At 40.4% G+C, this 25,370-nt stretch overlaps 1 protein-coding gene and 1 long non-coding RNA gene across 4 annotated transcripts in view; both read right to left on the minus strand.

Annotated features, from left to right (window-relative positions):
• upSET (SET domain-containing protein upSET) lies at positions 1 to 15,451 on the minus strand. Of its 3 annotated transcripts, XM_089073110.1 has the most exons (13): positions 12,857 to 15,253; positions 12,680 to 12,764; positions 12,430 to 12,586; positions 12,131 to 12,275; positions 12,002 to 12,049; positions 11,163 to 11,850; positions 10,382 to 10,866; positions 8,718 to 10,293; positions 5,715 to 7,319; positions 5,280 to 5,532; positions 5,020 to 5,157; positions 4,275 to 4,802; positions 1 to 2,280 (listed from the first exon to the last, which is right to left on the minus strand). In XM_089073110.1, the coding sequence occupies exons 1-12, from the start codon at positions 15,103 to 15,105 to the stop codon at positions 4,288 to 4,290; spliced, it is 7,944 nt and encodes a 2,647-aa protein (XP_088929236.1). In that variant the 5' UTR covers positions 15,106 to 15,253; the 3' UTR covers positions 1 to 2,280; positions 4,275 to 4,287. The 3 variants fall into 3 exon arrangements, with proteins under 3 accessions (XP_088929236.1, XP_088929237.1, XP_088929238.1); XM_089073111.1 differs by having other exon boundaries at positions 1 to 4,802; positions 12,857 to 15,451; XM_089073112.1 differs by lacking the exons at positions 1 to 2,280; positions 4,275 to 4,802; positions 5,020 to 5,157; positions 5,280 to 5,532 and having other exon boundaries at positions 6,036 to 6,377; positions 6,472 to 7,319.
• The window catches only part of LOC148937369 (uncharacterized), a 20,331-nt gene continuing 10,331 nt past the window's right edge, over positions 15,371 to 25,370 (minus strand). The window contains exon 3 of the long non-coding RNA XR_016138420.1: positions 15,371 to 15,508. This is a non-coding gene — a long non-coding RNA (uncharacterized LOC148937369). The remainder of the gene's footprint in view (positions 15,509 to 25,370) is intronic.

Genomic DNA, 25,370 nt, shown 5'->3' on the forward strand with positions numbered 1-25,370 from the left:
TTTATTTTCGTAAAATGTATTCCGATTTATTAAATTTTCATGTATGCCTAAATATGAGCTCTTTACACATTATACGCCATAATAATATATATCGTGTGGAGTTTGATATCGAAGAACTTGTTACATTTATTATAATCGGTAATATGGATTAAATTATCATACAATGTAATAGGTAATAATGTAACATGGCTAATAACTAGGCACATACATGTAACAGTGAATTGCAAATAAAAAAATTATGTGTATTTCTCAGCCTATTATATAAAGATTGAATATATATATGCGAATATAATATAATATTAATATATTATAATATAATATAATAACTGCTATGCGCTCTGCTTTTTATTTACAACATTGAAACGATTATCCTAACGAGTTGTTTTATACTATCAGATGCTTTAATAACAAAGTCGTGTGCGGCCTCTGCTTCTTTATATCAGGATGCCTTATTATATATAGATATATTATATATACAGATATATATGTGTATATATATATATATATATATATCTATTTATATAATATATATTTATATATTATATATATATATATATATATTTATATATATCTTTATATATTTACTATATATAGATATATTATATATATATATATATATATATATATATATATATATATATACGTGTATGCTGTGTATGTATATTATTTATATATATATCGTATGAACTATTGGAAAATTGTACAGAGGACAATAATCATATGGATTTAACTGCAAAGCAATTATATCATAGCTTGTTCTTCGAGTTTTCAAATAGAGTTCAGGAAAGATTAAAAAATAGAGATAGAGAGAGACAGAGAGAGAGAGAGAGAGAGAGAGAGAGAGAGAGAAATATTAATATACATATATGTATATATATATATATATATATATATATATATATGTATTTTGTGTGTGTGTGTGTGTGTGTGTGTGTGTGTGTGTGTGTGTGTGTGTGCGCCTAAATTTATCTTACAAAAATATTTACATGTTTTCATCGGATGGCGGATGGCGAACACAAGCTGTACAACTTTTCTATCTCTCCGCGTCTGATGTCACGCCATCCGCGTGGCAATTTATAACTTACAGTAGTGTACACATATATTCCTTCTTCTTATTACAAAATATCAGCTAAAGTACAAAGTAAATATCAAATGCCAAAAATACACGTTTGTTTATACTTTGAAATTTACGCCGAACGCAATATATTTATATATTTATGTATATATAAAAAAGGAGAAATGAAGAAAGTTTTTCCTCTCTCGCTCATTTCCCACGGGAGATCTGTAAGCATTCCATTTCTGTAAGCATTCCATTTCTGGAATACTCCCGTGGGAAACGTGCGATTATTGTAATTCAGTTTTCCACCGTATTTCCTGATCACAGATCTCTGAACTTTGATATTCGCTTTTTAAAATCGACAATACAGGATTAAAATCGCATCTTGCTCTTCTCTTTCTATGCATATGTTAAAAACCCCGCACTGCATATTTGCATCTTCGTTCACAGACAGAATCCTAATCGGATTACACGGCAGACGCGGTCCACTTGGACTTCTGGGCTTCCAGACATTTACATCTCTCTTTACATGTAGATTTAATTCCGTCGCGAATAACGCGACATCGTCCAATTTCCTTTTTTTTTTCTTTTTACTTCAGAGTTTATACAAAAATTTTCACGAGAAATTTTGACTAATAATATCCAGCAAAATTCATCACCAAAATTCTGCCATTAATTTTCATTAATTTCTATTTCTTTTATTTGCTAGTCTCACTTTTCGCAGAATGATATTTGATAATGTAATCATTAATCGTATACTAAAATAGCCGAGTTAATACCTTGGTGCAGACATTTCGGAGTGGACCGCGTCCATAGTTACATAATTCACAATCAGGAGATCACACTTAATTCACTATGAAAATGCTTTTGCGTTTCTCGTAAAATAAATTAGGATTTACATTCGCCAATAAAACTTAAGCTGTTCGCTAAATGAATTTCACGACACATTCTTCCGTCCTTAATCGATTCTAGTCGTCGCTGGATGTAATATCACTTTAACGTGTAACATAGTTATAAGTGTCACGAGTTTCTAACGAACATTATTATCTAATTGTACTATAATTATAGTGTCGAGCGATGCGGCCAGATGAGTGCATACGGAAAGTGAATAATTATGACTCTTAGCCCTGCATAATCTTAAATACACAACGCTAACGAAGTAATTAACTCTTCGTTGTTCCTCTGAACATCCACAGCCGCCTGCTCTTCGCGATTTGGAAGGTCTGCGACCGAAAAATAGATAAACAATACGTTATATTACAAACAAAAGGTAAATTAACTTACAATGAAATTTGAACCTGGCTTCATCTCGTACGTTGTAACAAGTAACATACTTATGTACACCTAATAATCGCACCATCGAAATCTGAGAAATTTCTTTATACGCTATATATATATAATATATATAATATATATAATTTCAATTACATATAAAATACAATATATATATATATATATATATATAATTTTAATTACATGCGTGCGCATGAATTGATGCTGAAACCAAACGACCTCTAAGCAGATTTTAGACGAGAGTGATCATCATGATCACTTTCAATTACATGATTACAATACACCAAATCACTAGTACATTGCGCTAAGGACGTCGTTAACGCGCAGTTTGCAACATTCAACGCAACTCTATCGCTCGAAGTAAAGGAGAAACGCAGCATTTTTCATCAATGATCAAATAAACAGTGTTTCGCGAACTAAACTAAAAGAGCTAACGTAAAGCAGTTTTCAGTTACAAAATAGATTCTCTCGTCGTGTATTGTTAATTTACTTCTACACGTTCTAACACACTTTTTACCGTACTAGTAAATTTTGTACTTGAATGAATGTTATGAGCGAATCAAGTTTTTGGATCGAAGAAAACTCGATTTAAGGAAAAAAAGATATAAGAAAAATATATAACAAGTAAAATATTGTCACCGTGACTCCTCGCGCTTTTCCGTAAAACTAAAGTGTATTGCATTATTAGTTAAAGCATCAAAGAGAATAAAACGTATCGTAATTGGTCTGTCCTGTCTGCCCCCTTACAGTATATCGACTCTCGTATAAATAAATCTTAATTCTTAAATAAAACTGGACGTTAAAAAAAGGACGCGTTTGACGAGCGTACATCGATCACGCGTCGTCTTCTGCGAAAGAAAAAAGTAAATAGTAATATACAACTTACGAAAATTCCCAAAATAAAACTCAAATTTTCAAATTTCAACATTTACCCTTTATTATAAATAATTTGCCCTTTTACAGTGAAATATAAAATATAGAGAATTACGCGACTCTCTTTTGCCTCTTTTTATATGTCGAAAAAAAAAAAAAAACAACACAACACATTGCTAGCTCACTTACCTATGTATTCTACTAGGTCTTTTACGATCTACGAAAACTAATCTAAATATATAGTGTCATTAAATATATACCTACATTGTTAACATTATGCATAATATGTAAGTAATATGTACAGACAAATTGTATTATGCTGGGTGCATTATTGTATATATAATGATAACTGTTTTTAGGGGATATCGCGAAATTAACTGACACTGTCAGCCTTGCACGAGCGCGTCTTCAACTTGATTTGTTAACATCTTATTAAAAAATTGAACTAACGCTATATATAAATATTTTAGGGCACCATTTCATCGGTATAAAAAGTGTATACCAAGTTTATACACTTTTGGCCGTTACTCGCGAAAAAGGTACCGTACAGCTCTTCCTCTTTTTCTCGGTAGATACTACCTAAAATGCGCGTCGTTATATCCTCAAAATACTCAGCTATCATTACCTTAGGCCACACGAATTCCGTCGAATATTTTGAGAGAAAGATCATTAGAACGTATTTCGATAAATTTGTAATGTACATGACAATCCTAGAAGCGCTCGATAGCACAACTAAACTCCATTATTTTCTATCTAATTATTTTAGGGAAATTGTTGGAATTGTATAATGCAACTTCCTGTCATTTGTATCACGCGTATACCTTCGTGTAAAAAGATATTTTGCTATTTTACAATAAGAATGCAATTTCCATCAAGAATATTCAATTCGGATTCGTTCTTTGCTTTTCCTTCTTTTTTTTTTTCGGGAAAAGGAGCCTAAAATTTCGTCTTGTCGATAGAAGGGCGGGCAAGTATAATCGAGTATAATCGAGCCCGTGATGGAGAACGTGATGAAATTAATTTAAAACTTAAGAACTTTTAACAATCCTACCCTTTTCTGCCGGTTACGATCTCGGCGCTGGGTGGTTAAAAAATGGCTTCTGAGGTTGCCCCGACGCTGTCGGAGGATATGACACCTGGGTGCCTGGAGGCGGTGGCGGCGGCGGCAATTTTGGGATCGGCACCGCTGGTCCCGTGGCCGGCGGCGGCGGGGGCGGCAATGATGGTGCCGGCACGAATTGCGGCGGATACGGGTTGGAGCCCGGTGGCGCTTGGGATGCCTGCGGCACCAAGAACTGCTGTTGCGTCTGCTTGCTGACCGCAACCACCTGCGACGACGCCGCGGTGCCGTACAACGGTTGTTGGGATGTAGTTGGTGGTGGTATCGCGAAGTTCGAATATTGCACCGTACCAGGTTTGCCTTGGAACTGGGGATAATGAATGGACGCCGAACCGGGTGGCGGTATATACGGCTGAGGGGGTAACTGCGGTAAACCAGGATATCCCGGTGGGGGAGTACTGGTGACCAAATTGTGAGGTGGAGATTTATGCGCCTTCAGTATTGCGTCGGCTGTCAAACCTATAAGAAAGCAAGAGTGACGTATAACTTGTATTTCATGATAACGTTATCGTCTCTTTAAATCTAATATCTTTTGTCTATTATATTTTATTTATAACATTTTTAACATGAATATTTATCTTGTTTTTTCCAAGACCAATTTTTTTACTTTTTTGTGTTTGTGTGTGTGTGTGTGTGTGTGTGTGTGTGTGTAATTTTTTAATTCCATGATATGTACCATGTTTGCGAGCTCTCTCCTCCTCATCGTCGCTGAGAAACAGTCCAAATTCCCGTTTCAACCGCTCGGTGAGATTCTCTCGTTGACGTTCTACCAAAGTTGGTGCTGCAGACCAACCGATCGCACCCTCTTCTCCACCTGATTCAAATATTAATTCATTAATCGTTGTTACGATTACGTTGTTATAATGCAATCAACGTTTTTATCAAACAAATTTACATAAGAATATATAAAACAGATATTTGGAGGATTGTTATCACCTTTCTTTTCCTCGTTTTCACTAGCGGCATTAGGAAAGAGCGTTAACGCATTAATGCCTGTCAAATCGAGGGAAAGAGCTGCTTTGGAACCTTCCTCGTCAGAACTGAGCGAAGAGGTGCCACTGCTAGCGCTATCCGATCGACCTCGCGCTCCAGTTTTGTCCGTGGTTGAAGCATCGTTCGATGATTCTGGTTCAGTTCCAGTACTTCCGGATGATTGTTGCTTTCGTTTGCGATACTCCGATATGGACAGCTATAAAAATATAATAATTTTCATTTAACAAAACTGCTTTTTATCATGAGAATTAAAAAAAAATCATGTGACAACATAGACAGAAAAGAACAAAGAAATTATCTCGTTTTATGCTACAATAAAAATAAAATGAGTAATAAGGAAAAGTAAAATCTGGTCATCACTAATTCTATTCTTCTAACCTTGCGCTTGACGGGAGGAAGAGCTTCCGGTTTGAAAGCTGGGGCTGGCATACTATTCGGCACGACGGTCCTCGGGTCTTTTAACCGTTTTATCTCTTTAGGTTTGGTCTCTTCCTCCTTGGCGGGTGTCTCTTCTGGTTTCCGGGTTTCCTGAATCGAAGCTGAATCTTGTACTGTGTCTAAACTGTGTTCAGAGGAGTCTGATTTTGGTTGAATTACTTGTGATGACGCGTTAACCTCACTATCAATGTCATTTTTCATTACTTCAGCCGTCGGCTCGTCGTCCAGTTTCGCTTCCAAGAGCTCGCGCAGCGCGGTTGACAACATCGACTTTTGCTCACCGTTTTTGGATCCATCCACCGCGTCCATACTTATCGTAGATTCTATGATAGCCGCTTCAAAGTCCATCGCGGGCGGTTTCGGCGTGGCCGATGGATCGGCTTTCTTGCGAATGCGCTCGCTCAAAGGTGGAATCGAGTGAAAGATCTTGGGAGGGTCCGCGACGGACTCCGCGTCCATGTTCGTAGAAGCCGATTCGAAGATAGATTCCTCCGATAGCGCGACAAAGGCAGACGACGATTGTTCCGCCTTGGAGACTTCCTTCGCGGGCTCGTCATTGGCACCCTTGTCCGTCTCTTTCGTGTCGTCTTCTGTAACGATAATCTGTTCCGGTTTAGTATCGGGCTTAGTATCCAATTCTTTGAAAGATGCCTCTTCACGACTGATATCAAACAATTTAAAGGAAGATTCGCAGTACTTGTCATCATCCATGTCCTTGTCCTCGGAATCTGAATCCTCCTTCGAGCTCTCCATTAGTCCCTCTATTCCGTCCATGCTCTTGTCCTTCTCTGAACTCGTGTCGATCTTCTCCTGGTAGTCGTTACCATCATCGCCCGTGATTTTCTTCATCTGCGCCTCAACGTCGAATTCGTCGATAGATGCGTTGTCGTCTGACTTCTCAGCGACCTCTTGACACTTCGTAATGATCTGAGACGACTCCTTCTCATCATTCGGTCTTTCGCTTTCGCTTCTGACCATATTCTCTATACTAGCACCAAATTCCAGTTGCATTTCGGCCACTCGTTGCTTTAGAATCGCGTCGGGTTCTATAGTGGCAATGGGAGAACTGAGTTCCTCCATCTCGGTATCAGGTTCGTTCTGATCTATTATTTCGACCGTGCCTTTAGCAACAATTTCCTCCTTTTCTTTTGTGAAAGGCTTTTTCTTAATATCAGGACACACTCTTTCGACAACCTCTCGAATTTTTTCAATCAGTTTCTCATTCAATTGTTCGTAATTACATTCGGATTTTATATCATCATTCTCCCATTTCGGAGAAACCTTTTCTTCTTTCATTGTGACAGTTTCTGAGTCTATTTCAGAAGATACTTCCATTTTAACAGTATCAGAATACTCCATTTTTCCTTCATGTTTTATGTAAAATTCTGATTGAGGAAAAATATCAACTGAAAGTTTTTCCATTGGTTTATTGGAATCTACAAGTTCACTATCCTGTTTGATTTCTTCTTTCATAGATTCTGACTCAAAGTGTTTTTCATCGGTCTGTTCCACAATAGGCGATTGCACATGGTCCGTGTAATCATCCTGGAAAAACAAAATATGGCAAACATTACATTTAACTTATCACGCAGATTATATATTAAATATTGAATTAACATTGTAAAAAAATAAAAAATAGTAATACAGGCTCGGTGTTTGCAACAGCAATATGAAGAAAGTAACAGCAAAAATTTGAGCGAAATAAGGTAGAACCAATTAATGACAACAAAATTAATCATGTAATATTTTAAAATTATTTTAAACGTTTCGAACTTTATTTAGTTCTCATCAGCATCAAATATAACAAAAAGTTGAGAAATAATTTCTCAGAATACACAAGGTAAGAAAAATATAAATATGAAAGTTTTAATATTGAAATACAATTAAATAGGTGAACAGATAACAATTATTTATAGATTAATGAAATAAATAGATTAATGAAATAAATAATATTTTTCAATAATAATATACATGAATAATGTAAAAGTATGTTGTAATAAAAATTAAAAGAATCAAAGCTATAAAAAGCAAACAATAATAAATAAATAAAAAAACACTCCATTTCCGTATAATAGTCCATTTTGGATTAAAATTAAGCAGTCTATTGGTTGAAAATTCTTTTCACAATCAATTATGTTAAATCCATTAATATAAAATCAATTTATAGATGTCTTAAACGTTGGAAATGAAAGTCTAATAGATTTATGGATTCTGTCAAGCAAATAATAAAGTTTATTTGTGACCACGTGAGAAGTAAAAATGTTAAATTATAAATAAGGATTAAGAAAGTAGAAAATAATATCTTAAGTTATCATAAAAGATGGAAAAATAAAAGATAAAATTATGTTACAAATTGAAACTTACAGATATTGTAATTAAAAATAGTTAGTTAATGAACATGTAAAGAGCCTGCTTGTCTAATAAAATGTCAGTAGCTCATATTTATATCAAATACCAAGGATGACTAACATAATAAACCAAGCTTATAGGTCAAAAAGATATATTGACATATAACAATTTAGTACATATTCAAAAACTCATTTAAACTAGACAAAACAGTTTGAAAGTTTCTCAAGAACATCAAAATAAGTTATTAAATAATTTGAATGGAATGTCATGCTTCTGTTTTGTGATATGGATTATTTCAGAAATAAATCTTTTATAATGTTAAAATCTTTGTATAAATGTTTTAATTGCTCTAATTTGATAATATATTTTTTTATTCCAGTTTACTTTGTATGTTTTAAAAAATTTTTTCCCAACTTTTTGTTACATTTGATGCTGGAGAACTAAATAAAATTCAAAACTTTCATTTTAAAATATTATATAATTAATTTTTTTCGTCATTAATTATTTTCCACTTTATTTCGCTCGAATTTGACCGTTTATATTGCTTCCTTCACATTGCTAATTAATTATAGTATTAAAAATGTCAAAACTTACTTCAACAGGACATAATGATTTGCTGTTGGGCACTATATCGGTCGGAAGTAACATGGTCGGCGTCGTTGGGGGGGTGTAATTATCCGACGATAGACTTTCTCGAGCTATTCTTCGTTTCTTAGGCGGTGCAACTGTTTCACTAAGCGATGGCGGACTTTCAGGTCGGCTATTGGGCGAGTCACATTCTTCCGAGATTGCTTGACGCAACCATCTCTTCTTTGCCGAGCCTGTAGACACGGTGGGACAGCCGCCGATGCCGTTGTTGTTATTATTATTATTGTTATTACATCCAGCAACCGCTTGCTGTTGTTGTCTACGTTGCGGCGGCGAGTCACAAATACCGCTAACAGAGTTGGCGGCTTGCACGAGAGTTGCTAGACTCTTAGCTGCATAGCTCTGCGATAGAAATTCCGCCGACGCGTCTGTCTGCAACGGCGGGAAATGTCTAGCGCATAATGGATTCATCGAATTTTGCAAGGTCGGTGCGCCGGCTGGTGGTATGGCCGGCAGAGGTGACACTTGAGGTATATTAGTTTGCGGCGGGTCAGGCGATTCCTTCAGCCATTCGTTCATCAGCACCTTTTTTGTCTTTGGAAACTTGAAACCCGGTGCCAAGGGGCCGACTGCGGCGGCCACCAACAAACAAGCAGACGAGAGTGGTGTCGATGGCGTAGAACTCTGCGAGCTGCTGCTGGCTCCGCTGTCGCAAGTAGGACTCTTAACCGGAGTTGGTTGTTGTAACGGTGGCGAGCTTGGGGGACCGGGAGCGTTTGAGTTTGCCAAAGCTAATAGCAATCCAGCCGCAGTAGGAATTCCTTGGTGACCACCGGATGAGGATCCGGTATTGCTGACATCACCCGTTGTATTTTTAGCTGGCGTGTGTAAGTGCGATGAATATGGAACGTCCCGGTTGGGCGGATGATTCTGACCCAGAGGTGGCGATTGCATGGAATTGCTCTCATCCCCGGAAGATACATCGGACTCGGCGGAATTCAATCTCGTCCTTCGGCTACTACTACTTTGTGATTGAGATGAGCTTGTCGTTCTCGCCCGTCCTTTCCTTCTTCTTCGCCGTAATGGTCTCTCCGAGTTCGTCTGTTTATTATTCTTGGATTGCCCCGTTGTCGAATGATTATCCTCATTGTCACTATGCGTGCCGCCGGATTCTTTTCGTTGCGCATTTCTCGCTTGCACTTCTTGTTTCTTCTGTTGTTCCTTCTCCAATCTCTCAAAAGCTTTCATGATAGCTTCCATCTTCCTCTCTTCCCGCGTCATTTTCTTCTTATCTTTTTTCGTTTCCGACGGTGTCACCGTTTGATTCAAATTAGGCGACGTTTGAGGCTGTGTATTCGTTATCGTCGTGGGAGTTTCTTCCTTAGGAGTTTGGTGAGTTGTTGTAGTTGTAATCATAGTCGTGACGGTTCTCCTCGGTGTCATAGGAGCCACAATCGACAGCACGGATGATGTTGCAATCGGAGCGGTTTGCGTAACAGTCGTAGGAGGAGCTACCGGTGGTGCGGTATCGGTTTCCTCTGAGACTGTATTCCTTCTACCCCGCCGCCTCCGTTCTCGGCCACTGTAACAAGTCACGTAAAAAGTAAGTAATAAAATAATACAAATAAAATATCTTATATATTTTATTTTTTGTTATTATGTAAACTCACTCGGCATTTTCGGCGAGAGCGCCGTTGCTACCTCTTCTGTTCAGCTGGCTCGCCGCGTTTGCAATTTGACACTCTCGCGGATTATTACACGCGCACACGACGGGTAGCGCGGGGGAATTGGAATTGGGTGACAGCAGCAGATCGTGCTGCTCATGTTTGATCGTAATCTCGGCGTTTTTCTCGATTGCACAAGTTGTCACAATATAGAGATGCAGCGTGCCTTTTTCAATGCAGTGCTTCACTTCAGCGTTTGGTTTGCAACTACGTCGCACGAATCTCGCATCGTTTCCGTACGTCCGCGTGTCCACGCACACCTCGGTGCCGTCGCGCGGCAGACGATAGAAAAACACAAATGGTCCTGGTCGCTGGACATGCTGCCTACCACTTTGCGTATACTGCAGTCGGTGTTGTGTACTGAGCATATATTTGCCACGTAACTCCACAACGGGGGTATTCGGTGGTAAATACATTGTCGCCACTAAAAACTGAAATAAAAGAAAAATGTTTTAATACTAGAAACATCAAACTTTATTTTTTAAGTATCAAAGATTTTTTTACTTTAACATTCCATCAAAATAAATAATTAATGAAAAAAATTCTAAAAGCGTATCTTTAATATAAAAAGATACTAATGTAAAAAAAATAGAAATGGTCAGAAATAATCGTTAGATATTTGTAATATTAACAAACATCTTAGTATATGTATCTGTAGAACAAACAAAAATCCAGTTGTCTTTATTTTAAAATACATATGAGTCATCGCGCCAGTAATTCTACTTACTCTAAGATTATTGCTGTGCACGTTGAGCCTGCATTTACCAGTAGCAACAACATTCATATTATTCTGCCTAAGATCGTTATGCGTGCCATTAACTTTGATATTCGATATCCTAGCTCGCAACTCAGGACTGTAATGATTCGTAACAGCTTCTTCGTATCTTTCAATCCATTGTCTTAAAGGTGCCATGTTGGTACCCCAGGCATCTTGTACATCCTCCTCTTTATCTTCGAGACTCGTTCTCCTCTTAACCTTGCGTTTCCCGGGTCCTCGTTTTGGGGTAGCATTTTCCTTCTTGCGAACGGCACTTGGTTGTCGAACTTGCGAATCTCTTCTCTGCCTCTTTCCAACATTGTTGTTATTATTATTATTGTTATTATTGAGTCTTCGCACCTGCGACGATTGAGCGGACGCGTCGGCTTTGTTGCGCCTCGGAACTTGCGATTGTTGCTGCGAAAGCGAACGTTTCTTCTGAGCTGCGGGATTGTTCACGGAACCAACATCCGTGTCCGCCGAACTGGTGGACGACGTGTCGGACGATGTGTCTGAATTAAGCAGCTCTTCGCGTTTACGCATTTGCAAAGCGCGTGCTCGTTGTCTGTCAATTCGTCGTGGTCGACATTTTTCGCAGAGATACTCGTCAGGAATGTTCGAACGATCAATGCCCATGCAGTCGACATGCTGCCATACTCTACAATTACGTAATTAATTCTCGATAAATATTTTGTTCACCATGCGCGATATATAATTTTTTAGATAATAATTATTTCACAATGTAAACAGATACGGCATAAGAATATATAAAAATTTCTTAATCTATATTCTATATTAGTGATACTTACAAGCATCGGTCGCAACATATCATATAGCCATCGTCGTGTTCGAAGTCACTAAAATAATAATTCAAATATTACGACTGTAACATTGTTTATCTATGTAATTATATATCTTATATATTTTATTTCACTTACCAGATACATCTGGTAACACTGTCCTCGTCATCACCTTCGCCTTCGGGTGCCGTTTCGGTCTCCTCACCTTCCGGTTCCACTTCCCGACCGCCCTCACTACTGATCGTGCTGGCAGCGTCATCTTCCACATTGGTATTGCTCACAACTTAAATCATAATAATATTTATATTATTACTTTACCATCTCATTGAATTTTGTATTAAAAATTAACTAATGATTTCTTCATCTGTAAAAGATTTTAAAAACACTTAAAAAAAAGAAAAATAAATATAACAATAGTAATGTAGAAAAGGCATTACCAGGATTGAAGATATAAGGATGTTGGGCTGTAGCTGTGGAACTGCCGGCTCCGTTGATGGGTTGTTGCTTCGGATGAGGCGGTGGTGATGGAGGTGGTGGTGGCGTTCGTGGTGGCGGTGCTCCATAATTATGATCTTGAAGAACGAACTGAAGACACTGCAATTAAATGAAAGAATTCATTTTTAAATTCAAACTATTCGTAATCTATAAACAAAAGCTACACAAAATTTTAATTGATTGAATTTGTACCTCGTAAGGAAGCGGCATTCTTCTCACTGGTGACTTAGGAGGACTTTGCTCTTCTTCCTTGGACATTCGAGATTCAGTATCGTTTCTACAAATAAAATTGTTTATTTTTATTATCAAATCGTTTAAAAAAACAAATTAAATAAATGAATTTATCACAGAAGCCCAGCTTAAGCTTACTTGTTCTCAGCGAGATCTTTACGAGGTTCGATTGTGGTCGAGGTTATCGGAAGCAGGGTTTTTATTTGTCCGGCTTGTTGTCGGATTTGCTGGGTGTACTGTGATGTCATTACCAGTTGCTTTTGCTGTATCGCTTGTTGTTGGATTTTAATCGGTGAGTTTTTGTGTGGGGTTATTACGTTGGACGACGCGACCGCCGTTTGCTGCGGCAGTAGAGTTTTAATACTCGTCTTTGGCGCCACTTGCGTCACAGTCGGGCCCTGGGCTTTCGTGAGTCCCGGTACATTTGGACTCAACAAGGGTTTAATACCGCCGCTGACTTTTTGAGCGTGATTCCTCTGTACGGTTTTTTGCGGCGGAATGGTTTTGATGCATCCAGGCTGTTTTTGCGGAGCATTCTGCGGACCGATTACATTATGTTGCTGCTGCTGTTGCTGAATAATCTTCATAGCCTGAGGAGGATTGCTGTTCCTCTGAACGGCAGTCTGTTGAATGGCATTATTTTGGGAGTTTGTTTTAATGGGATTCACTAGTTTCTGCGAGACAGTCTTTAAACCTGTTATAGCTTGAGCATTTTGTGTTTGGCCTTTCGATATCCCTACCCTCATCACCGTTTGTTGCTGTTGCTGCTGTGAAATTTTTGAATTCATCACAACCGGAGTCCTTTGATTGTTCGGTACAGACGCTATCATTTTTGAATGCGTATTCGTAATACTGTGACTTCTTTGAACCTGCAAATTATTTGCGTTTGTCAATTGCTGTTGCGACTTTTGGATTATCTGCTGCGAACCCGATAATTGCATTGATGTGGATTGCACCTGTGATTGCTGCTTGCCAATCGTAAGCACGTTCGAGTTTTGTGGTGCCTTGGAGATATTCGGTACACTATTGCTCTTGCAGACGTTACTTGTCGTGGTTTGCAATTTGTTGGCTTGTACCGTCGTCAATGTCTGGGATTTCTGCAGTCCAATTGTCGTTGATTGAGATCTTTGAGACATTATCGTTTGCTGACATGTTAGAATTTGTTGCCCAGATGATTGATATTTTGGCATACTAGTTATAGGATTGTTAGATTTTGAAACATTGTTTATTTGTTGCGAGCTCACCTGGTACTGTGGTCTGCCCACAGTTGTTACAGATACTTTCTGCGGCACTTGCAATTTCTGTGGGTTGTGTTGCTGAAGTGTCTTAAGATGTGGGAGATGATTACCACCCAATGAAACCTTCTGAGTGTTGCCGACAGATTGAAACATTGCTTTCTGATAAGCTGCCGAACTGCTCAGCTGGATTTTCGGATTTGCGTTGTTCGTGGTTGTCTGATTGTTTATCGTTAATGTATTGTGACCAGATAATGGACGCGACTTCTGTACGTTCTGCAGCCTGGGTAAGGTATTGTAAGTATTACGTTGAGCGACTGCGTGTGAAACAGTTTTGATCTTCTGCGCGGACTGACTAGTTGAAATGATATTGCTCGGCAACGGTTTTCCCTGACATTTTTGCATTTCCATTCCCGTCACCGCGTTGATGGTCTTCGCTGCCGTAGTAGAAGTACCCAAGGTGTATATTGGTTGAAATTTGTGATGCATCATAGATGCGTGAACATCTGTTGTCGTTTGCTGCCTACAATAGATCAAATCAGCAATCGTAACCTGATTCTTTATCGACTGATTGCTCTGACTGGTGGGCATAGTCCCTTGCCAAGTATAAACGCTGCCGCTGGGGGACGACGTTGTTGTCGTTGTGAAGTTAACTAACGGTTGAGAGCAAATGTTGTACGAGGTCACCGAAATAGGCTGCGGTTGTTCAGTTGACGATGACGTTATTTTTTGCGACATAACGCGTGTTGTCAACACCTCCGTGGTGTTGGTCTGCGAGCCGGCAATCATCTTTTGCATCTGTTCTCTGGCGCCTTTAGCGACCGGATAGGTCACCACGGGCTTGACCGTCGTATGTGCAGACACAGTGGTGATGACCATCGCCGTCTGTTGCTCCTGGTTGCATTTCGCCTCGAGACACTGCAACAGCTGCGACTTGCCGCCATTGGTTGCCGCGGCGGTGTCGTCGCCGCTTTCGATTACCATGGCGTTCTCCGCTGTGGTGGTGATGATGTTACCAGTGGCGACCGCAACAGGCTCCTGAGATCGCCATATCTCCCGGGCAAATAGCAACGTCGGTGGCGGTTGTCCTTCACTATCCTTCGTCGCGTTCTCCGCCGTGGCTTCCACATCTAGCTTCAGAACGAAGCTCATGGTGGTTTCGTTAGCCTGACTGTATTCCTTTTCCACTTCCACAGGTGCAGACTTCGTTGTTCTGGTCGCCGTCGAGACGACAGTTTGCTCCGCTTCGTCATCATTACTTCCTGTTGCTGCGTTCTCCTCGTCGACACGATCATCACCGTCGACCGATGGAGACACCGGGGGAGGTGGGCCAGGCCCTGGGGACAGTTGCTCCCCACTGCCAGCTGTTCCACCCCCCGATAACTTGATCACCGATGGGGTCGACGTTTTGGTAGCTTTACGAGAGCACGCCAAATGGAAACTCGCGAGCGAGTTGCGCGACCGGTCCAAGGACTGTTGGTTATCGTCCTCGTCCGGCTTTGGCTTCACTAAGTCTAATTCTCGATTCGGCTATTTGAGGACTGTGGACCATAGGCTGTAAGAAAAAAAAAAGAAAAAAAAAATCAATATCGTGAATATCAAGTTAACACGTAAGTTATAGTTTATTCACGCAATAGCATGATTGTACTTTTCAGATTTTATTTCTAAAACCGATATTAAGCTTTATTACAACACAGGATATTAAAGGTGACCCATTTAATGCTAAAAGTTTTGAGCGATCATTTCTATTTCTAATTTTTAAAATTAATATTTTTTTTCATATTAGCGATACAATTTTGGGACGGTCTAACTCTTTATCAATTATGTATCTTTATTTTGACGATTAGAATTTTTAACGCCAGAAAAAATAGAAACGATCAAAATAACTCTTGGTATTTCTAATGTTAAATGCAAAAGTCTATATTTCTTAACAACACATGGATCCTTCGATCCCCGTTTTCAGAATTCAATTGAATGCATTCGCAGAATCTGTTTCTTTGTCAAGAAAAGTCCTCTTAGCGATCAAATGATTCACGCGATTAGACAAATTAAGAATCGAAGCGTGTCGCGAGTCAGTTTCAATGTCATCGAGAACTCTTTGTCTCGAGCGATAACAAGTTAACGAGATCATGATGATAAACGGAGCGCCGAGTACTTCCGGAAGTTTCCCCGATTCGGGAAACCGAATCGGTCAACGAATTCGCCCGACTCGGAGAGTGTCCTCGGTGTCGGGCGGGAGTCGCCAAGTTGACGTCAAGTCAACGAGAAAGACGGAAGTGCGCCCGCGAGAGATTTCCTAGGAGCGCAGATTCCGAGCAACTTTCTCGACAAATACGCGACGTTCCAGCAGGCTCCATTTGCCATACGGTCATTGATCACTGCTGCGCGCGTCTCGCGTCTCCCTACGTTCCTGTTCGCATTAGCACGCGCGCAAATAGAAGTACAAGGCTGCTTCACTTAACCCGATAAAGAAGCGTGAGAATTTTTGGGGCACCAAGCCAGCGCGATAACAAATCTTAAGGATCTCCTCTCCCTCTTGCTCTCGGTTTGATTGATCGGGATAAGCGATCGATTCTGAGAATCAAATATTAACTATCGCCCCGGCAGAGGCAATCCGGTGTATCCCGTCGCAAACGCACTCCTGAAACTTTGCGATGGATTTTCTTAGTAAACTACTCTAGGAAAGAACGGATTTGCTCAAGTATCTAAAAATGTGGCCAAGATACACATCCGAAAATAATTTTGTGGACCATCAAAACATTTATACAGGGTTTAAAGAAACGTTTAAAGAAAACATTGTAATAAATTCTAAAAATTCCAAATATTGGAATTTTCTGGAATTAATTTTGCTGGACCATCGAAATTATTATACATTAAATTATTATTCTTGAGCATGATGCTGCAAAACATTTTATATTCTAAGAAATTTTGAACATTCCATATAATTATTTTGATGAACCAAATTATTTTCAGATCTGATACTAAGATTTTAGATATTTTATCCAAGATGTTTTTCCTGTATATCATTGAATCCTCTACGGTGTTGTTCAACAATCTCGTGGGTGCCAATACGCAAAAGAAGGAAGACACGCGTGCGCGCATTCAAGATAACGGATTACGATAAATTCAGCGGAGCGTGCTGTTTAATCAGTTAATTACCATACACATCCGCTTACGTTTCACACGACTACGTGCGACGCGTGTGTGTTTCTATTCCAATCCAGCGATCTTTTCTCCATTCGTGTTCGTTCATTCGCAAACAAGCACGTCAACGTCAAATATTGGATTTGACGAGTTAAACGAGGAGCGTCGCGCGAATACTTGTGTCGTCTCATGAATGAGATGACTGTTGAGAAAATAGTCATCTGCATTTAGAATCGAATGTCATGAACGTTCGAGAAACTATCTACGAGCCTCTCGTACAAAGCCGGGCTTCGATGGACGAGATACCGAAGAGGTACGCGGCCTTCGACGATAATTCCTCGATGGCGCGGCCAGCATCGGTTAATCGAGGCTGCGCGCGAGGCGGTGGACGTTTAATTTTAAACGCGCGCCCGCGAAGTGAATCACTACGGTATTATTCCAGATGGTCGCGCGGGGATTTCTCCCCCCCCTCCCCCGCGAATTCGCGACTACCGTCCGCGAGGGGGAAGAGATTGCGCGGTCGCGCTTGACTAAATATAATCTCCGACCGTGCGCTAATACCGCGCATTAGCGGCATTTATATTTGTCAGTTGGATCCGCGACAGAATGGAGTATTTCGAATTTCACGCCGCAGGCTCTTCCGAACTTTCCACGACGAATCCACGATGGCTCGCTTCTTTCTCTGATCGCGGAAATTCGTCGTTTAGCATACACCTAAGTCTAAGTACTTATTATAGAATTTCTAAACGATTTCTAATTCTCTGAGAATTGCAAATTTTTTTAAATAGTAGATGTCCCGCGAACAGTTTCATAATGCCCTGCAGTTTCCGATACGTTAGATCCTAACGAATCGCCCAAGAGCGTCATTTCCGTTTTAATACTAAATGACTTTGACGTAAAGCCTCTCAACGCTCGAGTCACGATGTGGAAAGTGTTGGTCCACAGCTCGAACGGTCGTTGGATGTTAAAGGTTAAAAAATTGAAACGTGAATGCGAACGGGTATTATCGACAGTGACGCCAACGATCGATAGTCTCGCGGTCGTCAGATAGGATTCGTGAAGTTAGCCGCGAATCGTAGCGAGTAATGCGAGCGCGCGTAAATTTGCCGTCGATATCGAAGGGGACACGCGAGAAGGGAATTAGAAAGTCCCGTGATTTTCAGCGGGCGAACGCGTGAGAGATTGGCATCGGGTGGACCTTAAAGAGCCGATTTTACGAGAGCGGCGGATCTTTTCTCTTTCTCGTGACCGACTTCGAACATATTGTTCGTTCATCGCGCGTGCGCGCGAGAGAAACAGATCTTTTTCAAGACTATAACAATTGTAATGCTTTAAAATGGCGGATTGAAAGTATCGGATTGTATTTAAAATAAAACATCGATTCAATCCACGGCCGCAAGCGCTTCTTGTAAAGAGAGCAAATAAAAATCATCAGAGTTTCAAATATCTAAATATTAACTATTTTGAGATATTGATATTAAGTAAATCGAGAATCAGTAAACAGGCAAAAATATATAGACTGTATGAAGAAATTATTATTGTTATATCTAGTTACAGATCTTTTGAAATATCATCAACAAAACTTTGAAAATGTCGAGATTTAAAATATTTAATTTCTAATTTTTAGCAATGGTAATTATCTTGTACATGCACCCGCACCCGCACCGGCACCCTCACCCGCACCCTCACCCTCACCCGCACCCTCACCCTCACCCTCATCCTCACCCGCACCCGCACGCGCGCGCGCATGCATGCACGCACTTACGCACATAAAATTCAAAAAGGAATGAGATTATTACGCGCCTAAGATGTCAAATGATGCCATCTATTATACATTTTTTCTTTGAACATATTTTCTTATTACAATGATTTAATCAACTTTTAATTGTTCCATCTAAATAGGATTTAAAGAGTATGTAAAAATGCGTGTTGTGCGCACATTTAAACAAAGTCGATTAAGTCGAGCTTCGAAAGACTCGATGTCGCCTTTCGACTTTTAGCAGCTATCTTTCAAGGCGAGGAGAAGTCATCGATCCTCGTTGCGTATCGCGCTTAGCCTCGAGTCCACTCGACGGTGCGAGCGTCGTTGTGCGCGCGGGATTTAACGAGTTTCTCGTGGCGGCTAAGTGCAGCCGTTGCATCTCGCCGACGGCGGTGGCGTCTCGTTGTTGGCAGCAATGGGATTCGCGGCGACCTACTTGGCGTACCTCGACCCCCTCGCGCATCGATTCGAACCAAAATTATTCCCGAGCGATTATTATTCGACCACCGGCCCTCGTCCCCCCCGCGTCCCCCTGGGGGATGCATGTCTCTCCTCCGCGAGCGCATCTTCAAAAATAGAAGACGAACTTATTTTTAAATAAGTTTAGAAATTAATACCCGACAACATGGCCACCACCTCCCACGACGTCCCACTGCCGCGCGAAGCTTCCTGCAGGAAAATCAATTTCTCCGAATAATCGCGGATTAGATTAGTTTCCCCCACTAATTCGCGATTTGCTATTCAGATTTGTTGCATTGATCGACGTTGCAGCGCGTGAGCTTCGCGATTGTCGGAGGAAGAATCGAGCGAGAACGCCATCGGTATTCTAATGAGGCGGGCGCTCGCTGCAGGCGCACTTCTGCAACGTAATTTCTTTAGGCGCGGCGAACGTACGATAGCGCGAAGGAGCGTCTATTACGCATTTATCTGTTGGAAACAATGACCTCATCGTGTCGAAACGTTACTATGAATTATTTACGATCACGCGTGGAAACTTCTTTGTTTCCGAGCTATGCGCGTATGATAGATGCATTACATCGATGCGCAGTTAAAAGGATGTCAAATGATTGATAATAAAAAAAGAAAATCAGATTCTATCCGCGTTAAGCAATGGGAGAATAATTCTGAATCTTTCGTTTTCATTCAAGAAAAAAGAAAAACGCTGTAACAAAATCCTCGGATTTTTTGTTTCAATGAACAATTCAAATTTTTTTTTTACCGCAGTTACATTGAAGGGATAAAAGTTATTACTTAATCTAAATGATATGAGATGCCTCGCGATTTTGGTTGACAATTTTCAAAAAGCTATACTAAAAAAATAAAAGTTTTATTTTACTCTTATTCCAGATTCTGATAAAATTAATCGGTAAATAATTTATTATTAATATTAACGAAATTATGTTAATCTTTTTGTTCGAGATCCGAAAAGAAAAATTTTTACGTAATCTGAAACGAATTATAGAGATTTTGAATCGCGCGCAATTCCGTCGGTCGAATCAATCGGAGTTTGATCAGAGGATCGCCTTGAGAACTTAAACGGATCTTCTTGTCCGCCCGCGGCGCTATCAATCGTTCGCGTAGCTCGCTGCCATTTACAACGAGCGGGTCGCTTCTCGACGCTTCCGCTGACCCCTTCGGGCCTGCTCTCCCGACGGTCGACGTTACAGGAAAACGGTGTTGCTCTCGCGCGCGTGCGCAACTCCGCGGCGCGCATTCCGCGTTAGCCAGCCTGATCGCAAGGGGCCGACGTAACTGCCGCGCAAACGTCACGGATGCAGGATCGGACGCGGCCGACTTCTCTCTTCGCCACGAATCACTTGTAGGAGGCATTCGCATTATGATCCTAGTTTAACTTCATTCTAGGGTTAACGAATTGCGCATATGACTTGACACTCGACATTACCGGCCTGACACTGTCGTGTCTCCTGATATTTTCATTTGTCATGTAATAATTTTTTTTGATCGTGTTGACAGAATGATGAAGTTTTCAATTCTTCAAAATTTTCTATTTCTTGTAACCAATCGACACATTCAAAAATTTTGTCGTTCGACATGAAATACATTAGTCTTATACTTAAAATTAGCTAAAATATAGAAGATCATTGATGCCTTCATAGTTACAAAGTGCATCGCATTTAGATATTCGAACATCGTGATTTTTGAACTTGACATTTTCTATTAATAATCATATTATAAAATAATTTTATAATGTAATTATTAAACTATATAATGAGCATAGCAGTCTTCCAGAGTTACTTTTAGTTATTGTAAAATTAGGATTTTAAAATAATAATTTTCACATACTTACGATGAACAAATACTTAGATGCGCTTCATCTGAAAAGTAACTATCTTCAAGGCAAAAGGCATTAATGAAACCTTTGTTGTTTCATCGATTGAACGATAACCTTGAGAGCATTTAAGACTTAAATAATAAGATCAGGCTATGAATATCGTCTTTTTTTAAATATCTTCGATTCATGAATCTCATATTTGTGAATAAAGAGCAAATCATTGTGTTTTTCATCATCATCAATTGTTGCTCTTTGAGATGCCTTTAGTCTATATCGGCAGTCGGTTAACTTCTAATCATTAGAAGAAATTTTTTATAAATAAGAAAAAATATAAATAAGATTTTATAAATAAGAAGAAATAAATAAATTTAAAATATATTGATTTTCCAAAATTAAATAAAGCAATAAATCTCGTTTGAAGATACACGTATGTTTAGATCCGACCCTGTGCTCACAGCATGGATGACGGCACGGGAAGGGAGAGGAGAGGGCGTAGCGAGTAAGAGCGAACCACTTAATGGCGAATACGCATATACATGTAAATCGCGTGTCAGCCTAGGCCATCTAATGACTCCAATATTATCTACAGGCAGTGTAAACTAATGACAACCTCCGCGTCATCATTAAAAACGCAATGCTAGAGCATCCAGACAGAGAATGGAATCACTCAGCAAAACACAAGATCCGGTTACATTAGACGCAGATACTTTCTCGAGTTGTAAAAGCAAACATTTCGAAATTTACGAAAGCATCTGCGAAGCAAGAACAACGTTACAAGTTTTACGTAATTCAATTAAGACGCGCTTTTAATTTTGTCAACAAAAAATCTCCATCTGTGCGCTCATGATCGAGGCATCTATAGACAACTTCGCGTCTTAGTCTTCATTCTTACTCCTCGGATTCAAACGCAACTCGAGCGTGCGGCTCTTTAACGCCTCGCTTCATTGCATATATACGCGACATTGAAAATTAATTCTTCGCCTCTCCAGAATCTCTCTTCTTCCCTCAAAGAATCGAGAAAACGTGTAAGAGGGAGCGTCGGAAGTCTTTAAAAAATTTTCGACAAGGGAGACTCCAGATCGCTCGAAAGTCAGTAGGTGTGGTTTTTTTTTAGCAGCTTGCGGTCGCCGCGGAAAATATCGATTGCGAGAATACACGGGCAGATACGCGTCATCTAGACACTTTCGGGTGTACATAGTGTATCCAGCCGCCTGGTGTGCCCCGTGCATACCCCGCGCGATCCTCACCCATCCTTCCACCCTCCCTCCGACCGAGTGCACCTATAACTAGTTCCACGCCGTTGAATAAACGTTCCGTTTCTCGGTCGCTCTCACTTCTTCCCCGCCATCTTCCCTCCGCTGCACCTATCTCCTTGTCTCTTCCTCGCTCTCCTCCCCCCCCCCACCCCCGTTAATCCCCTTCATCCTCGTAGCACGCGCACGGGTATGCAACGGCGTGCAGTGAGCCGTACACAAAGGCCTGATTGCCGGATACCTGGTGAAATATGCCAGTCCCCGCCAATAACCGGTATCTCGCTGCCCTCTCTTCACTGTTACGCTGTCTTCGCTACGGGTTCACGAAGCGACGGGTGGAGATAGGTGGAGGTGGAGGTGGAGGTGGAGGTGGAGGTGGAGGTGATGGTGAAGGTGGAGGAGGAGGATGAGAGGGGAGGAGGAGGAGGAGGAGGAGGAGGAGGAGAAGGGGGTGAAGGAGGACAGGAGAAGGGGGTAAAGTCCTGGCGAGGGAGGAACGAGAGGGAGTGAACACCGGTGGAAGTGTATCGAGATACGAAAGACAATGTGACGCGAGTTGGATACCTGATGTTACCACAGAAAGAATATAGAAAAAAAAAATAGATAAAATAGAAAAAAGAAACAGAAATCGCGCTTATTTAATTTATTTAGCACTTTACGATCGTTGTCGGGATGGGACCGATTGAACGGCAGTAATCGCAATCGCAAATGAAAGTTTTAAGCAAAAAGAGAAGAAAAGGAAAATGCGAGCGTAATTTCGAGAGGGTTTAAAAATTTCCAGGAACTGATCGAAAACGAGTTAATAAGTTTAAAATCTAATTCATTCGATCAACTCAATTGCAGCTTATCACGCAAATCGTACGCCTGTACGCGCGGATACAGCGTACCGTAGTTTCAAGTAATTTCTTATTTAACGAGGTGAGATTTAAACGCACAGAGCCAATGAAAAAAGACGAGGAAACGTTCTCGAGGACGCTTGTTCCGGCATTCGCGTGAGGTTGTTTCCATGATATAGTTGTGCGGAGAGTTCGATCGAAGATAAGCGGAACTGTAGGAGGTAAAGCTAGGTGAGACTCCTAGGGCAGTAACGCGACGCCGAAGCGGTACCAACATGACCGCGCGAAAATTGCGCTTTACACGCCTGCTCCGTTCCGCCTAAAAATTCTCCTACGACAACCTTCAAGGCAAATCCACGGCAAACAGAAGTACAGAATGCATCATTCGATCGTAGCCTCCAGTCCAGTAAGATCAAATCTCTCGCGAGGTGCAATTTAGGTAGAACGAGTGATCGTTCCAACGGAGAAGCAGCGCATTATTAGATTGCGTCCTGATGAAGTAAACCGCGATGTTTACTTGGAAACATTTAGCATTTAACAATGTATCACGGATATATATCACGAGTGATATCCCTAAATGTGTTAAGAGGAAGGCAACCACGTGGAAGCCTCAAAAGTATGATCGCGTCGTTTCGTTGTTGGCGAGGGATTGAACTCAAACGCGATGCTCTCAAGCTGCTCGAGGCTGCGACAGTAGCTATCGCATTTCGACGCAGACTCGAGCAAGGCACGAGTTAAAAAAACGAGTTATGTTCGTACGCTCTTTCGTTCGTTCTTTCAAGAACATGAGCTCGTCGTGCACGAACGTGGAGAGATACGTATCTCTGCTGTGTCGCCAGTGCCCGCGCGGCTGGATGAAATCGTGATTCTAACGTTTCCCTGGAAAGCGAATAAGCGCGCGGCTCGTCACTCGTTGCGCCACTGCGAGCTCGCTGGCGTTTTCGCAATTCCCTTTCGTACTTTCGCGACGGTCGATATGCAACGACGACACGGCGTACGTCGCGCTCGTTCGGCCGTCCGCTGGAAGATGGCCGCGTTTCTTCCCGCGTGTGCGCATAGACGTCGCAACGCCTATCCTCTTCTGCTCCTTTCTCTTTCTTTCAGAGATGATTCCGATTCCGAACTTTAAACTAACTTAATCGGCGATCAAATCGCCGGTTATCAGTTGCTTATCAAATTTTGAATTTCTCACTTCTAATTTGATCCTTTTTTTTTTTTACTTGTCAAAAAATTGTGTAAACGTTAAAATGACGTTACTTGACGATTTAACAATTTTAATTAACTCGTCGATTTGTTTATTAAGCAATACTTAATCCTATCTCTCCTCATGATGAGAAATATATCGAGTTATATCATGTGAATGATATTAGCTAGACTTTTCTAAGGACCATTTTGCTGATTGAATTACCGACAAAATTAATTAGACTTTGGATAAATTTGTTCTTTGTGGAAATTTTGATGTTTTTTTGACTTAATCCCAATTTTAATTATTCTGAATTATTCTTAATTATTTCCAATCATCTTCGTTAATTGAGGTAAAAATAATTATTTATTCACCGAATAATTATCTATTCACCGAATATGTAATTTAATAAAATAAAAATGTACTCAAAAAGATACTAATGAATTTCATCGCCGTTAACTCGAAGAAAAAAAGATCAATTGACTTTCAAGCATCATTAACCTGAAGTGATCGTCAACGTCGATTGTGACGGCGATTAGCAGCTTTATTAATCATCTACCATGGTGCATTATGTTCAACGAAGAATATTACGTTGTGGACGGACATTTCTACCACCCGTACCGTTTTCACGGTCGTAGTTCCACGGATTAATCAGCTAGGAATGAGCACACGGCATAGAAGGACTGGAAGCTGCGTACGAAAGCGATTGAGAACGAATAGATCAAGATCGCAACAATCTAATGCTACCACCGGCAATCCATTTCTATCAATGTAAATTAACTCTCAATCTCGGTTTAATTTATCTTTCATTTCGCTTTAGTCCTAAGAATTAGAAAAAGATAAAGAATTAAATTAAACCGAGATTAAGATTAATCTACATCTTGAAACAAACAAAAAACAAACACAAAGCTGACGATTTGGCACTCGGCATATTCGCAACAATCTC

The sequence above is a fragment of the Pogonomyrmex barbatus genome, unplaced genomic scaffold (genome assembly GCF_055798465.1).
Source record: "Pogonomyrmex barbatus isolate J1 unplaced genomic scaffold, ASM5579846v1 scaffold14, whole genome shotgun sequence".
Classification (NCBI taxonomy): Eukaryota; Metazoa; Arthropoda; class Insecta; order Hymenoptera; family Formicidae; genus Pogonomyrmex; species Pogonomyrmex barbatus.

Excerpts from the sequence above, each read along its gene's own strand:
- upSET (XM_089073111.1), bottom strand. The coding sequence starts at position 15,105 with ATGAGCTTCGTTCTGAAGCTAGATGTGGAAGCCACGGCGGAGAACGCG. Across the intron at positions 12,587-12,679 it reads GAATGCCGCTTCCTTACGAG|TGTCTTCAGTTCGTTCTTCA; the intron begins GTACAAATTCAA and ends ATTTAATTGCAG. Across the intron at positions 12,050-12,130 it reads AGTGTTACCAGATGTATCTG|TGACTTCGAACACGACGATG; the intron begins GTAAGTGAAATA and ends TTATTATTTTAG.